We start from the raw sequence: 15918 nt of genomic DNA, 5'->3' as shown, positions 1-15918 counted from the left end.
GTTGTTTTGCTCTGGATTCAGCTCCCTGCTAATGTTCCTGGGAATGCAGCGAAAGATGTCCCAAGTGCTTGGGCACCTGCACCCATGTGGGAGACCCAGGTGAAGTTCCTGGCACCTGGCTTCATCCTGGTCCAGCCCTAGCCGTTGAAACCATTTGAGGAGTGAACCAGTGATGGTAGCTCTCTCTCCTGTAACTCTTTCAAATAAATATTTGAAAAGTAATAAAATACAATACAGTCTTTATTCATTTGCTACATTTTAAAGGCAAGATTGACAAATCCTTGTGCTTGTACTGATACTCCAAATAAGGCTGCTGTCCAGTGGTTGGTTTGTAGCTAATAGCTACTCCCTCCTCTATTCTAATACTTTCTACTTTTGTACTTAAAACATTGCTTCGCAATTACGCGTTTATGTTGGTTATAAGCTTCTGGAGGATGGAGTAATACTGTATCCATATTTGTGTGCCAGTGTCCAGCCTGGTGTAGTTCTGTAGCTCCTGTATGCTGTAGGATTCTGTATCATTCTGTAATGTTCACATGGTTAGAGAGGTTCACCATTCTTTCCTACAAATTCCTGCCCCAAGCAGGGCTGTTTGGTAGCTGAAGCAAGACCAGAGTCCTCCAAGGGACTTTGTGTTAGTGCTTCCCGAAGAGGCGCTGTTCATCCTTAGTAGACTTGCTAAGCTGATGGGTTCATCTTTGCCATGGAGGGAATCTGCCTGAGAATGAACTCAACTCAGCACACAGGAAAACAAAACCAAGAAATGGAGAGGTTTGATGTTATCAACTGATGCACGGTGCTGTGCCTGAAGCCAGTGAACCATCCCTGTGACACCTGTAATAATAAATTCTCTCTTTATTGCTTGGGCCAGGTTGAGTTGAAGGCATGTCAGACAAGATTTCTAGTAACAGAGAGCTTAGTTTGTTCCTTCCTGTTACCTTGCTCACTCTTAGGTCAGTTTCTGTCAGCTTCGGGTTTCAAACTTCCAGCAAAAATAAATATAAAACATTACTGATTCAAGTTAAAGACCAAGGTGTTTATGGTAAGAATATTTCTTCTAATACCAACTGGGAAGTTGACATCATTAGAGACTTTTGATGAACTGCTTATAGAATTTGGTTAAGATGAAACTGAAGAGCTTTGTTTTTTTCCAATAGAAAAAAAATTTTTTTAAGATTTAATTAGGGGCTGGCACTGTGGCATAGTAAGTAAAGCCACCACCTGCCGTGCCAGCATCCCATATGGGCGCCAGTTCAAGTTCCAGCTGCTCCACTTATAATTCAGCTCTCTGCTGTGGCCTGGGCAGCAGTAGAAGATGTCCTAAATCCTTGGGCCCCTGCACCCACGTGGGAGACCTGGAAGCAGCTCCTATCTCCTGGCTTCAGTTCGGCACAGCTCTGGCCATGGAGGCCATTTGGGGAGTGAATCAGCAGATGGAAGACCTCTCTCTTTCTCTGCCTCTGCCTCTCTGTAATGCTGCCTTTCAAATAAATATTTTTTAAAAAGATATCTTTTTAAAAGACAGAGTTAAGAGATCCACTGGTTCACTCCTCAAATGGCCACAATGGCCAGGGCTAGGCCAGACCAAAGCCAGAAACCGAGAGCTTCTTCCAGGTCTCCCACGTGGGTGCATAGGCCCAAGCACTTAGGCCACCCTCCGCTGCTTTCCCAGGTGCATTTGCAGAATTGGAAGTGGAGCAGCCAGGACTTGAACTGGCACCCATATGGATGCCAGTGCTGCAGGAAGCAGCTTAGCCCACTGCACCACAGTGCCAGCCCCATATTCCCCATTTTCCTTCCAGCCCCCAAGCCACAGAACCACTGGCTTAGAAATGGGACATGTATCCAACTCGAATCCCAGATTTTTTGGAACAGTGAAGAAAAGGGAAGAAACTAAGCATGAAGCCACAAACCAGCCCTCTTTCCAATAGAAACTCTAAGTAAGACAGTCTTTTTTTTTATTTTTAAGATTTGTTTATTTGAAAGTCAGAGTTACAGAGAATGTAGAGCCAGAGAAGGAGGGAAGTCTTCCATCTGCTGGTTCACTTTCAAAGGGCTGCAGCAGCCAGAGCTGAGCCGATCTTAAGCCAGGAGCTTCTTTCGGGTCTCCCACGGAGGTGCAGGGGCCCAAGGGCTTGGACCATCTTCTACTGCTTTCCCAGGCCATAGCAGAGAGCAGGATCAGAAGTGGAGCAGCTGGGTCTCGAACTGGCACCCACATGGGATGCTGGTACGACAGGCCAGGGCTTTAACCTGCTGTGCCATAGCACCAGCCCCAAGGGAGTCCTTTTAACAACCTGTACTTAGATTAACCTGGTTTCTTTACTGTAGAGCCCTACAGAGACCAGCAGAGTAGACTCAAGTAAGTAGGCACTTCTCTCAGATGCTTTTGTGTCCTGGCAACTACACATCTACAGTAATTTGTGAGAAATTATGAAACTGGTTGGCCTGGAAGAATCTCATTCTGACTCTTGGGAAGAAGGAGAGCAGCACCCTCAAGAGTGTGGGTACATATAAAAGGGTGCATGTATAAAACTGACATGGAAAGATCATTCAGGATATGGTCGATTATAATGTTAAATGCAAAACAGCAATGAATATGTTTTATGTAAGAAAATGATTATATATTCATATTTAATTGTATTTCTAAAAAATACTGATGAGAAACAAGAAGCCAGTAAAAGTAGTTTCCCACAATGGGCAGAGGTGGTAGGAAAACAGTGGAAAGGGCATCCTGTGACCTGTACGATGTACTCATCACGCACTGCTTCCTGTCCAAGGCACCCCCAAGCCCTCCTCCTGGCCTGGCAGCCGCAGAAGCCACCTCTCCCACCCCTGCCAATGAAGGTGAATAAAGGACATGGTCACACAGCATTGCCTTTATAAGAGGAAATTTTATTGTTAATTATTTACCTTAATAGTTTCAGAAAGAGGAACAGGTTTAGCTCAGTCCAACATGATTGGCAGTTGGCAAAAATCTAGTGAAGCAAGTGTTCTGATTGCTAAGGATTTAATTTGGATGCTTGTAATACTTAGCCATCTAACACTTCAAACATAATCCAGAGTAAATGCATCATCTCCTTCCCTTTCACTTTAATACAGCACCTACCTCATTTCAGTATGGAAATATCTTCATTAAATATGATGCCCAGAGGAACACGTTCCCTGGACAGTATAGCCATGAGGACAGTGCACAAAAAGAAAAACTCAAAATAAAACTCTGTATGATAATTTACTAATCTAAGGAAACAAAACCTTCCAATATATTAAGAAATAAATCCAGTTACAAATGCACTAATAGGTCTATGTGAAGAGGTCTGGTTTAACTGAAAACGGCCGGCTATTTACAAGATACACAAGCAGGAACGGTGCACCTAGCCCAGCACTGGCCCTCAGAAGCCAAAAGTATTCTCTCCGCTGTAGGCCACATACAAGAATCCATCTTCATCTTTTTCCTTCTCATAAAGCTGTCCCATGGTTAGGCTTGAAAGAGAAAAAAAACAGAAAATATCATTGAAAATCGGGGTCCAGGTGTCAGGGATAAGGAATTTGATCTTCACTGCTAGGTAGTAAAAGGAATGTGGCCCATAATCCTGTTTTACCAAAGAGAAGTAGAGCCCTGTAGAGCCTGGGGATACATTAGGAACCCACAGGTGACGCCAGGATCAAAGTTTCTATCTTCCAGCCCAGAAGCAGGACCATTCCACTCACCCTAACATTAAGCAAATCCTTTAAAGCCAGCAGTAGGCAGGTTCTGGTTAGCGCCTAAATTTTTTTTTTTCTTTTTTGTGAGGCAGAGAGATAAAGAGAGCTCCTATCTACTAGTTCACTCCCCAGATGCCTGCGATGTCCTGACCTGGGCCATTGCCAAAGCTAGGAACAAAATTAAGGTCTCTCACGTGAGTGGCAGAAACCCAGTTACTGAGCCATCACCACTGCCTCCCAGAGTCTGCACTGACAGAAAGCTGGAGTCAGGAATGGAACCCATGCACTTTGATACGGGACACAGATGTCTCAACAATTAAGCCAAATGCCTCAACAATTAAGCCAAATGCCTCCTCCTGAATGCCTTTTATTTACATATTTGAAAAGCAGAGTGACAGAGGATAGACAGAGATCTTCCATCTGCTGGTTCACACCCCAAATGCCTGCAACAGCTTGGTCTGGGGCCAGACCAAAGCTGAGAGCCAGGAGCTCCACATGAGAGACCACACCTGCTGCCTCCCAAGTGCATTAGCAGGAAGCTGAATCGGGAATGGAGCAGCCAGAACTCAACCCCAGGTACTCCAGTACAGGCTGCAGCCATCCCAAGCGGCAGCTCTGCAGCAGGTACACCACAATGGCCACCTCTCCTGACTGCCTTTTAAATGACAAGGACATAGGGAAGAAAAAAAAAAAAAAAAACTAAGCATAACGAAGAGCCCAAGAGGCCATTCCTGTGTGGGCGAAGAATCCTGGTAAGGAAGAATACTGAGCGGTCTTCTCCTTCAGCCGATTTCACTGAACATTCTCAATCTGTCCTTAATATGACAGGCAGTAGTGGGTTCACTCTTGTGGAATCTCCTGGGCCCAACCCCTGCACCCTCAGAAGTATGTATCAGCATCACCAAAGAAAAGTTAATTCCTTCACATATCATGCAAAAAAAAATTCCATTTTATCTGAGATCCAAAGAACCCTCCAGAAATAGACACGCACAGCTACACATGTGTGGGTGTGGAAGCTGGCTTTCCCTAACTGAAACAGACTGCAGCGGAGACCCAACTGAGCTCTCTGCCACGAAACTGAGTGATCCAGAGTGAGACTAGTAACACTGGGAAGCCCGTGCGAGCCCTGGCCACGTGATTATACTACTTGGAATGAGCATGTGGCAAATGTTAGCGTGACCATGAGTGGTGAGGTGAACCAGAAGTAGCAGTGAGAGGTCCAGTCCGAGAGCTGGCTCAGTATGTCTGGAGTCACCAGCCCAGACGACTGATGCTAACATCCAGGACTCAGTAAACCAAGGCCAGGGAGGATCAGAGGGGTCAGGAGCTTGGTGATGACTGCCCCACCGTGCTGCTTTACTCCTGGCGGGCTGGGGGTGGGACCAACATGTGAACAGGCGCTCAGGTCACGTTTAGAAAGGGGGAGCTTTTCCGTTCCTATTCTCCCTGCCTCCTTTCTTGGATGGCTGTGTGGGCAGATGAATTATTAAGTAACAACGTGGGGGTGTGAATACAAAATGGCCTGCCCTCGGCATCCTCTGCGAGAAACAGAGTGCTCCCTGCGAGGATTTCCTAACCTAGAATTTGTGAGATATCGACTCCCTGGAACAGCACCATCTAAAAGAAGCGTCTGTTGGTAGAAATGTCCTGTGGCATCACGGTCCAGCTCAGCAGCTGCCAGCTACAGTCAGACTTGAAATGGGCTCATATGAGCTGGATGTGCTTTGTGAATCACACACACGGTTTCAAAATAGCTCAGCTGGTTACATGCTGAAATGACAAAATTTTGGTTAAGTAAAATTTACTAATTTTACCCAGTTTTACTTTTTTAATGTAGCTACTAGATGTTGAAGTTACATGTGGAGGGAGAAGCCCGTGCTCATGAGAGCTAGACCGGTGGATTCAACCATCGCACTTCAGTCACTGGAGAGCTTTAACATCATGCCTGAGCTCCACCCTGGACCAATCAAATCACCATCTCTGGAGGCAAAACCCAGGCATCAGTGTGCTTCTAAGTGCCCAGCTGAGTCTGTGTGCAAGCAGGTAGAAAAAGATGCCTGATACCTGCTTTTACATGAGTAGGAAGTAGGGGCACAAGCCAGGAAGTGGGGAAATGCCAGCAACTAGCAGAAAAGTGTGAACAAGCAGCTGAGGCTTTCAAGATTCCTACATGGAGTTTGGGAATGCCTCCGTTCCTAGGAATAAGGCTAATGGGGGCCGCGGCTCACTAGGCTAATCCTCCGCCTTGCGGCACCGGCACACCGGGTACTAGTCCCGGTGGCCCCTCTTCCAGGCCAGCTCTCTGCTGTGGCCAGGGAGTGCAGTGGAGGATGGCCCAAGTGCTTGGGCCCTGCACCCCATGGGAGACCAGGAGAAGTACCTGGCTCCTGCCATTGGATCAGTGCGGTGCGCTGGCCGCAGCGCGCCGGCCATGGCGGCCATTGGAGGGTGAACCAACGGTAAAAGGAAGACCTTTCTCTCTGTCTCTCTCTCTCACTGTCCACTCTGCCTGTCGAAAAAAGAAAGAAAAAAAAAAGGCTAATGGGAAAACAGCTACAGCTGCTGCCCCCACTCTATCCCACTTAGACTAAGTGTCCAGGATGACCTTAATGACAGCTTTTTTTTTTTTTTTTTACTTGACAGACAGTGAGAGAGACGGAGAGAAAGGTCTTCCTTCCGCTGGTTCACCCCCCAAATGACCGCTACAGCCGGCGCTGTGCCAATCCGAAGCCAGGAGCCAGGCGCTTCCTCCTGGTCTCCCATGTGGGTACAGGGCCCAAGCACTTGGGTCATCCTCCATTGCCCTCCCGGGCCAGAGCAGAAAGCTGGACTGGAAGAGGAGCAACCGGGACTAGAACCTGGTGCCCACATGGGATGCTGGCTCCGCAGGTGAGGATTAACCAAGTGAGCTACAGCGCCGGCCCCAATGACAGCTAACTTAATACCTCACCTCTACTATTATCAATTGAGTAGCAATTAGCAGAAGACATTGTGTGCTTGTGATAAGTCTGGTTCCATTTGACTAAGTTTCTGTTTTGTTTTGTTTTGTTTTTAAGATTTTATTTATTTGAAAGACAGGAGTTACAAAGAGAGGTAGAAACAGAGGTCTTCCATCCACTGGTTCACTCCCCAGATGGCTGCAACAGAGCTGTGCCGATCTGAAGCCAACAGCCAGGAGCTTTCTCCAGGTCTCCCACACGGGTGCAGGGGCCCAAGGATTTGGGCCATCTTCTACTGTTTTCCCAGGCCATAGCGGAGAGCCAGATCAGAAGAGGAGCAGCTGGGACTAGAACCGGCACCCATATGGGATGCTGCTGCCTCAGGCCAGGACATTAACATGCTACGCCATAGTGCCGGCCCCTAAGTTTCTGTTCTTTTCCTGACAAGTTGGAAGCCCCAGGGCAATGACTCAAGTCCCACTGCTAACGCAGACATCCTTAAAGGACTTCATAAACACCAGGGCCTGTCCCAGACTCCCTAGCTGGGATGATACTAAGGCAGGCTGAGACTCTGAGCCCTGATCCTTGGCAGGACAAGAGGACACATATCATGTGGCCTTCATGCCTCTGCACCTTTAGATTCCACTGTCTTTTAAGAAAAAGTTGAGGGGCTGGTGCTGTGGTGTACTGGGTAAGGCAGCTGCAGCTGCCTGCAGTGCCGGTATCCCGTATGGGTGCAAGTTTGAGACTCAGCTGCTCCACTTCCGATCCAGCTCTCTGCTTTGGCCTGGTAATGCAGCAGAAGATGGCCCAAGTCCATGGGCCTCGGTATTCATGTGGGAGACCCAGAAGGAGCTCCTGGCTTCTGGTGTGCCCAGCCCCAGCTGCTGTGGCCATTTCAGAGTGAACCAGCGGGTGGAAGAGAGTCTCTCTCTCTCTCTCTCTGCCTCTTCCTCTCTGTAACTCTGCCTTTCAGATAAATAAATCAAAAAACAAAACAAAACAAAAAAACTCAATGAGACTAACATTTAAAAAATTGAGTGTATCAGCTTGTTTAAGCAGTACCTTGGCAGCTAGAGAAGCTAATAATAAAAATCCTAATTACAATAGCAAACACTTAGCTGCCATGCATTGCTGTAAGTGTGTTGTATATATTAACTTTATCCTTGCAAAAGTCTTACAAGGTAGGCACTATTGTAATCCAGAGTTCACAGATGAGAAAACTAAGGCATAAATAAATTAAATAATTCACCCCAGGTTACAAGACCAGGAGACCTAACCACCGAGCTGTGCTACCTCCCACTGTGTTCTACTGACCCAGCGTCAGTGGAGTCCTTGTACCTCCTGCAGAGGTCTTCCTGAGAACAGCGCTTCCCGGGCATACAAATGTGTACACAGTCACCCAGCTGTCCAGCTCCCAGCTAAGGTCACTGCTGCCAGCCACTGCAGCAGCGGCTGGACAGCACGGTCCTAGCGCTTTCCTTCAGATCCTGTAACTCAACTACCAGATGGTGTGCCTAATGACTTAGAGAGCCCCAAACCCTTCTTTTCTGTCCTCGACCTCACGTGGAAACCTCACTTAGCTGACAGCAGCACTGTGTCCTTACTTTAGGGATATCCCTGGGCAGTGGTGAACACCTGCCAGACTCAGGTTTCACTGACCGCCATGAAACAGTCTACAGTGTACTGGTTTGAAATTAGCACTTAAGGGATTGGACCACATACATGCAGTCAGACTGACTTGGCCTGGAGCCAGAAGGGGCTGGGCCACATACTCAAGTGTGCATGTAGGCGTGGAGGGGGGCCACCAAGATGTGACCCTAGTCAGCAGGCAGCTGGTGTGTCAGCCTAAGACACATTCTACAAACCTCGGGGAAGATGAGTGTCCCTCAGAATCCCAAGGCCTGAGCCACACGGCACCGGGCAGGTCACAGAGCACTGCTGGAATGCCTCAGGGCCTGAGGCAGAGGCAGCTCTGTGTTACCAGGACGTGGCTGGAGAAGACAGAAAAACGGCCTCTGACCCCCGTACTAATGCCCACTCCACACTGTGACACCAAGGACTCTTGCAAACACTGCCTCCTTCCAAACTCTGGTCTAATGAAAGAAAGGGGAAAAAGCCAATGGCAGGTTTAAACCATGCAGCCTATCTGAAGTGAGATAGGCCCTTGAAGTATCAAGTGAGGTGAACCTAAATTGCCCCCTAAAACCTTACTCTCCCCTACTCCATTCAAGGTAACATGATCCAGGAAAACCCATGTCTCCAGTGGGGAAACTAACCAACAAAAAACACAAATGTAAGTAGGCACCATCTCCAGGAATGACCACGTTGCTCAGTGCAAACACTAGCTTTCTGCTACTCAAAATTCTGTGAATTATGAGCGGTTGATCACATGGCACCTGCCCCTGGCTCTGACCAAGGACAAGTCATGGAAGCTGCGCCCTGCCTGCCTGCTGAGCTGGCGGCACTGAGGAGCACATCTGGCCAGCCGTCTGCTGAGGAGCTGATAGGTTTCCTCTCAACCTGGACTTCTCTCTGCCAGCAGAGCAAGAGGGGCTAGGTGAGGAAGAGACCAATGACCACTACCACGGATCCTGGGAAGGCACTAGCCACAAAGTAAAAGTGAATGTGGCCCTAAAGATTGTAAAATATAAAGATTAACTATTGGTTGGTTTTTTTTTTTTACCAGATTTTTTAAATATAAACTTATTGAAAAGGTATTTACCTATAAATTTTCAAAAGTGCTGATTTAAGCTTTTTTTTTTTTTTTTTTTTTTTTTGACAGGCAGAGTGGACAGTGAGAGAGAGAGACAGAGAGAAAGGTCTTCCTTTACCGTTGGTTCACCCTCCAATGGCCACCGCGGCCGGCGCACTGCGCTGATCCAATGGCAGGAGCCAGGTGCTTCTCCTGGTCTCCCATGGGGTGCAGGGCCCAAGCACTTGGGCCATGCTCCACTGCACTCCCTGGCCACAGCAGAGAGCTGGCCTGGAAGAGGGGCAACCGGGACAGAATCCAGTGCCCCAACCGGGACTAGAACCCGGTGTGCCGGCGCCGCAGGCAAAGGATTAGCCTAGTGAGCCGCGGTGCCGGCCAGCACATTTCTAAATATAAAAGATGGACTATAATATATGACATCCTTCATTCACTGGTTTTCTCCCCACACTGCCTCACCAGCCAGATCTGGGCCAGGCCAAAGCCAAAAGTCAGGAACCCCATCCTGGTCTCTCACATGGGGGAAAGGGGCCCAAGCATTTGGGCCATATTCTGCTGCCTTCCCAGGAGCATTAGCAGGAAGCTGGATTGGAAGCAGAGTAACTAGGACTTGAACCTGCACATATGCCAGCATCACAAGCCACAGCTTAACCTGCTGCACCCAAACACAAGGCCATATTTAATACTGAAGTCTTGGGGCCAGCACTGTGGCATAGCGAGTAAAGCTGCCACCTGCAGTGCCGGCATCCCATATGGGCGCCGGTTCAAGTCTCAGCTGCTCCTCTTCCAATCCAGCTCTCTGCTGTGACCTGGGAAAGCAGTAGAAGATGTCCAAGTCCTTGGGCCTCTGCACCTGCTTGGGACACCTGGAAGAAGCTCCTGGCTCCTGGCTTCGGATCGGCATAGCTTTGGCCATTGCAGCCAACTGGGGAGTGAACCAGCGGATGGAAGACCTCTCTCTCTCTGCCTCTCCTTCTCTCTGTAACTCTGACTTTCATATAAATAAATAAATTAAAAAAAAAAAAAGTCTTAAGATTTAGAAGCAGCTAAACATCACAACCTTAACCATCACAGGTTTCCTCATGTCAAATTATAACATCCTAGAGATTTTGTTTTAGTAATATACTACAGTTTATTTTCTAAACAAGGGAGCAACAGGACTCTTATCTGCATTCTAAACGAAAGACCAAAGAGCCAGGTCTGGGTTCCCTGTAAGGCCACAGCTGGGATCCTTGTACCCTGGTGTTCTTTCTCAAGTTCCGTCTGTACCAAGGCACAGTTCCCTTCTGGTTTTCACCTGATTCTGATGCGGGAATCTAGGCAGAGAATTCAGCTTTGCAATGCTGAAGGGGAAAGGCAGCTGTGATTCCCCACAGTTATAGCAAAACAAGAACTCTGAATCAAGGAAGTGAAACAGGGATTTGCCTCGGCCTCTGTTTTGAGAATCAACATTTCATACTACCTTCACAGTAACGTGACATTTACGTGGTGAGCACCTGCGTCCCTCTCTGTAGCAGAAATACCCGAAGTCACTGCCTCTGGCTCAGGCGTAAGTGGTCCCCGTGCAGACCTGCCAGTGAGGGGAGGGATGGGCTCCACAGGTCTGGACACACCCTTCTCTCCTCTGACCTTCCCCACGCTCTTTGCAGACGACCAGCACTGGGAGGAGGTTGAAGGACGCTCCTCTCTCCACTAAGGACGGCTGGAAGAGCTGAGGAAGGGGCTGAGGACTGCCTGGGGTGGCGAGGGAGAGGAGGAGGAGGAGGAGGAGGAGGAGGAGGAGGAGGAGGAGGAGGAGCTGAGTCACACTTGAAGGGGACCCTGGTACCCTGTGTTGCTAAGGGGTAATTATATTTGCATATAGCCTGATGACGTCACATGCCTCTTTTGTTTATAAACAAATTTGTAAGAATAAAATCCTCACATGAACAAGTGGCTGCATCGGTGTGGGGTGAGAAGTCATTACTGGGGCAGAAGTGCTGAGGGGCTGGGCAGAAGGGCGGTGGCTCCAACACCCTTAACTCCGCAGGGTAGGATCTGGGCTCCTGGTAGGTTTGTCCTAAAATCCTGACAGGAGTCTACCGCATTCAGTTTCAGGGTGGGTTCTCCGCAGATCAGAAAGGCAAATGGGGTCAAAAACTGGCCGTGAAGCAGCCCTGAGAAACATTTTTCATTTCCAATTCTATTTATACCTCAGGGATACTGGGGGAGGAGCAGTTGGTAAGACTCGTAGCCATTTTAATTGCTAGACTTCTGTGGCGCCCCCGGAGTACGCTTCACGTCTCCAGCAGCCTGCTGCTTTCCTTCAGGTACTCGAGACCCAGAATCAGGAAAATCGGCTGTCGCAGCCAGGCTCCCACTTCCCCCACTAAGCTGCCACCTCCCGCGAGGAGGCAGCACAGGGTCAGCCAGACTGCAGAAGTCGCAGGGGTTCTAGGAAGACTGGCCTCCACCGCTGCCTTAAGGGAAGCTAAGAGTGACCACGGTTGCCCAAGGCTTTCTCCCCCGAGGAAGAGCACCCCCAGGAACACAGTGCTGAGGCCCGCAAGGAAGAACCGACAGTGGTAAGGTCCCTCACGTAGCAGAGCAGAGGTGCCCAGCGTCTCCTCAAGCTGGATGTCGGCCTGAGCATAGAGGCCTCCGTTTCTTCCCTGCTTGCCTCGCTACCAACACTAGGAAGCAGAGTAAGTGGAGATCAGGAAGGAGGAAGTAAGGCCAAAGCCAAGCTTTCCACCTGTAGCAGAAGTAAGGTCTGGAATTTGGCTTAGGCCTCTTCTGGGTATTTCAGATTTTTAAAAAGGAAAGCATTTCAGCGACACTGGTCTAGTTCTTAGGGCATCTCAAAGCTTCAGTTTTTACAATTACTACTGTACAGGACATCAAATGAAACCTTGTTTGGGTCACTAAGGGAAGATGTGGCCAGGAATTCACATTCAGCAAAAAGGTGGGTCCAGAATCTGGCTCCAGGCCTAGAAGTGCCCAATCAGTAAAGGCAATGGAGTGACCAGGAGTTTAGACTGAGCCAGTCCCTGTGCCCCATTCCAAGAGGACTAAGGCTGGCCTGTCAGTTATACCAAAGAGGGGAACTGTGACAGCCCTGCCTAGATTCAGGCCCCAAGTCACAACTGAATCCCAAAGGCGGCTTCCAGGCAGCACAGCACTGTGGCAGTCAAAGCAGGAGGTGCCGAGGCCGGTAAAAGTGCGCAGAGAGCCCTCAGAGCCTATCCTGAGCAGCAGCCGTTTCCTCAGGCACGTCACATGCCTCGTGTTTATAAACACACTTGTAAGAATAGCCTCAACTGAGCAAGTGGCTGCATCAAGTGAACTGGGGCCCCAAGTGCTGGGGGCTGGGCGCTCGTCTCACCAAGGCAAAGAGCTGACGGAAGTGAGGAGAAGCAAGCAGGTGATCAACTGAAGCTGAGCCCCAGGAGGCCCGGAGCTCCTGACAGAGCAGCAGGGGCGACCTCACGGTCCCGTGAGAAACCTCGTCTGATACCTTGTTCTACCTACGGCTTAGGCCGACCTGCGTGCTCGACTATTTCCCAGTATTCTTGGGTGGCTGAGCCTGGGTTTTTCTTTTTCTTCCGTCTAGGCTTCGTTCTATTTTCTTAATCCAAAGTGCACTCCCATTTATGGCAGCCCTTTCTTGTTTTCCTGGCGCTCCTGGTGTCAGGGACCATAAAACCCAGATTCCAGGCAGATCCCGAGGCCTCCCAAGGGTCTGGTGGTGTTAAGCAGCCGGGCAGACGTCCCCCTCGGAGGTCTGTGTGGCAGCACCTCACCTGGACTGTGGGACTGTCTTATCCACGAACAGGAAGATCGCCTTTTCAGAAGGGAGCTGGATCCTCTTCCTGATGATCCACATGAACTGAGCCACAGTAATGTCAGATGGAACCAGGTACTTCCGTTTGTCAATGTCGACAATCTGGGAGCCTGAGACTTTTTCCACAATCACCTGGGAAAGCAAAGAGAAGTCAAGACTGGGTCTCTTCCCGTGAGGCTCTTCCCCCACACTGGTGGGGCACTGATGGGCAGAGTGTGGGCAAGGAGCTGGGTGGGAAACAGCCGAGCATGGCCAGACCCCGCCGGCTCCAGCAGCCACACGATCTGGACGTCAGGAACTGCTACACATCTATTACGGAGAAACAGTAAGTGCTTCTCTGTGGTCAATTAAGCCTCTCGTCCTGATCGCGGCATGCCGAAGAATCAGCTACCAAGGCTTTCAACATCTCATCTGGGCAGATCTGAGAATGCCTGGTGGGTGTTTCCTGTACAGCCGCTTCCTCCAGGACCCCAGAGTGGACCCACCTCCACGCTGCAGAACTGAGGGCCCACGGACACAGCCGGCAAGCACGGGCGGGCCGCTGGGCTGCCTGGCAGGCTCCTCGGGTGGCCTGTCGCTTCTCTGAACAGCTTTCGGGTCTGTGCCCTCCCCAGGGGAACCTCTCCAAACCAACACGGACCACAAACTACAGGCGCGAATGCATCACTGACTAAAAGGAGACCCGGGAGAAGGGACTCCCCGCAGCTCTGCAGCGTCCTCGGTCAGGCAAGACGACATGGTCCCCGTGCACAAGAGGAACGAGAAGTCCGCGAGCCCGACACGCAGAGTGAAAGACTGCACGTCCCGAAACCGAAGGGCCGCTTCCAGGACCACGGTGAGTCGCTCCGCCACCGTTCCCAAAAGTGGCAGTGACCTGTTGCCCTGTCCTAGAACATCGTTCCTTACGTAATTGGCCAGGGAGCCCTGGGGCTGTAGACAGCTCGCTGGCCCAGATCGGGAGATTCAGCACTGAGGCACCTGAACAGCACCAGCCCCAGCCCCTCGACCCCGGCCGGGGGACCGCCGGCCACGCCAAGCGGGGTCCGGAACCTCAGCTCACCCAGTGTCGCACGGCTGGGCCCCGTCGCCGCTCCCGGGCAGGGGACAGGGGAGCCAGCAGGGCGAGGGGGCGGGGAGTCCCACACTCACCGGAACCCGGTCGGGGTATTTCGCTCGGATCTTCGCGGATTCCACGCATCTGTGTTCTGAGAGAGAAACACACCGGGCTGACGGCGGCGCCTGCCCGCCGGGCCGGTGCCGGGCCCCAGGCCCTCGCGGTCCTCCTCCCCCGGCGACCTGCGCAAGCCCCGGCCCTCGTCCGGTGTCTCCGCGACCGCGGCCCTCTGCCCCCGGGCTCCCGGAGGAGGGGCCGCAGAGGGCCGCACCGGGCCAGGGGGCGGCTGCCCACGACGGCCCGGGCCCTCGGCGACCCGAGCCCGGAGCGCAGCATCCGCCCCGCCCGACCCGGCCCAGGGCGGCCCGAGTGGGGGAGGGGGCCCACCCGCCGCCCCCACTCCCCGCGGGCCGGCCGGCCGGCGGCCGAGAGCTTACCGAGCGAGTGGTCCTCCTTGAACATCCACTTCATGGCGGCGGCAGCGAGGGGACGCAGCCGGCTCTCGGGAGCCGCGGAGTTCAGCGAACCGACCACAACAACAACGACGGCAGCGACTACACGGCAGGCGGGACTTCCGGCTGCCGGAGCCTAGCAACTGGCAGGGGCGGGGCTTCCGGCGCCGCCCGCAGGGTCGCCGCTCCAGGGGGCGGGGCCGCACTAGGGGCGCAGGGGGCGATCGGGCTGTGGCGCTGGTGGCAGGGGTGTCTTGAGGGCTACTGGCTACTGGGTCGGGGGAGGACTGCTGGAGGACCTGTGACGGGGGTGGGGCGCCAGGGCGTTGGTGACTGATACGGAAGACTTTTGGGGGGCGTGGCTGAGAGGCTAGGGCTCTTAGGGTTGTTCATAGGGGAAGTCTGGGACGGTGCTGACCAGAAGGGTATTTAGGAATATGAATGACAGAGGACTGGTCTCTTGTTAGGGCGTTGACAGTTTGGGGGGTATTTGCAGCGGTGAGGGGTGGGGGGCTCAGCATAGGGGAGTGTTGGCAGTTTGAGGGCTGTGTGTGGGGAGGGGAGCTGATGACGTCCAGGGGGGTCTTGCACTGAGGTCAGCCATGCTAGGTTACCTTGAATCCAGAAATCATACAGGAATCCCATTTCCTTCCTTGATCCACGAATATACGTGTGGATGCATATGGAGGGTGTCACAAATGCTTGTGTGACATCAGCGGCCACACAGCGATCCCTTAACCTTCACCCAGCAGGGAAGTTAGAGGTGACTGCCAGGCCGGAATTCCTCTGAGTGCTGGTCACGGGGCAGGTTTCCTTGTTGGGCAGTGGGAGTGGCTTAGCAGGCACAGCCGGGCCCTCTGTGTCACCTGCCTGCACGTAGCCTTGAGGTTCTCCACTCAGCGATGTGATTCCTTTCTTCCAAGCAGAGTCACCAGGGCAGGGTGTCCTGGGTCACCATCTGTTTATTAGCTGGTGAACATGTGACCGGAACATTCATCTAATTGGGCACATGACCCCTGCTACATGCTTGTGATTCTGCTGCATCCAAAAGGCCTGTGTGTTTGAATAATGTCATCCATCACTTCCTACAGATCGAATTCCCCACGGATGCTGTGGAATGCAGGGTTCAGTCTACAAGTATTTCTGTGCATTTACGGTTGCGTGTCTCAACA

At 51.4% G+C, this 15918-nt stretch overlaps 1 protein-coding gene and 1 long non-coding RNA gene across 2 annotated transcripts; one reads left to right on the top strand and one right to left on the bottom strand.

Annotated features, from left to right (window-relative positions):
• Nucleotides 1-2874: 2874 nt before the first annotated feature.
• On the bottom strand, nt 2875-14854 carry GABARAPL2 (GABA type A receptor associated protein like 2). The gene is made up of 4 exons (XM_002711728.6): nt 14732-14854; nt 14330-14385; nt 13140-13312; nt 2875-3483 (listed from the first exon to the last, which is right to left on the bottom strand). Exons 1-4 carry the CDS (start codon nt 14763-14765, stop codon nt 3393-3395), a joined length of 354 nt encoding a protein of 117 aa, XP_002711774.1. The 5' UTR covers nt 14766-14854; the 3' UTR covers nt 2875-3392.
• On the top strand, nt 10778-11292 carry LOC149121020 (uncharacterized). Its single transcript, XR_016225439.1, has 2 exons — nt 10778-10906; nt 11007-11292. It is a non-coding gene; the product is annotated as an uncharacterized LOC149121020 (long non-coding RNA).
• Nucleotides 14855-15918: the final 1064 nt, after the last annotated feature.

This window comes from Oryctolagus cuniculus, chromosome 18 (genome assembly GCF_051225735.1).
Source record: "Oryctolagus cuniculus isolate XC-2025 breed Fujian yellow rabbit chromosome 18, ASM5122573v1, whole genome shotgun sequence".
NCBI classification, from domain to species: Eukaryota; Metazoa; Chordata; class Mammalia; order Lagomorpha; family Leporidae; genus Oryctolagus; species Oryctolagus cuniculus.
This window is presented reverse-complemented; position numbering and strand designations above follow the sequence as displayed.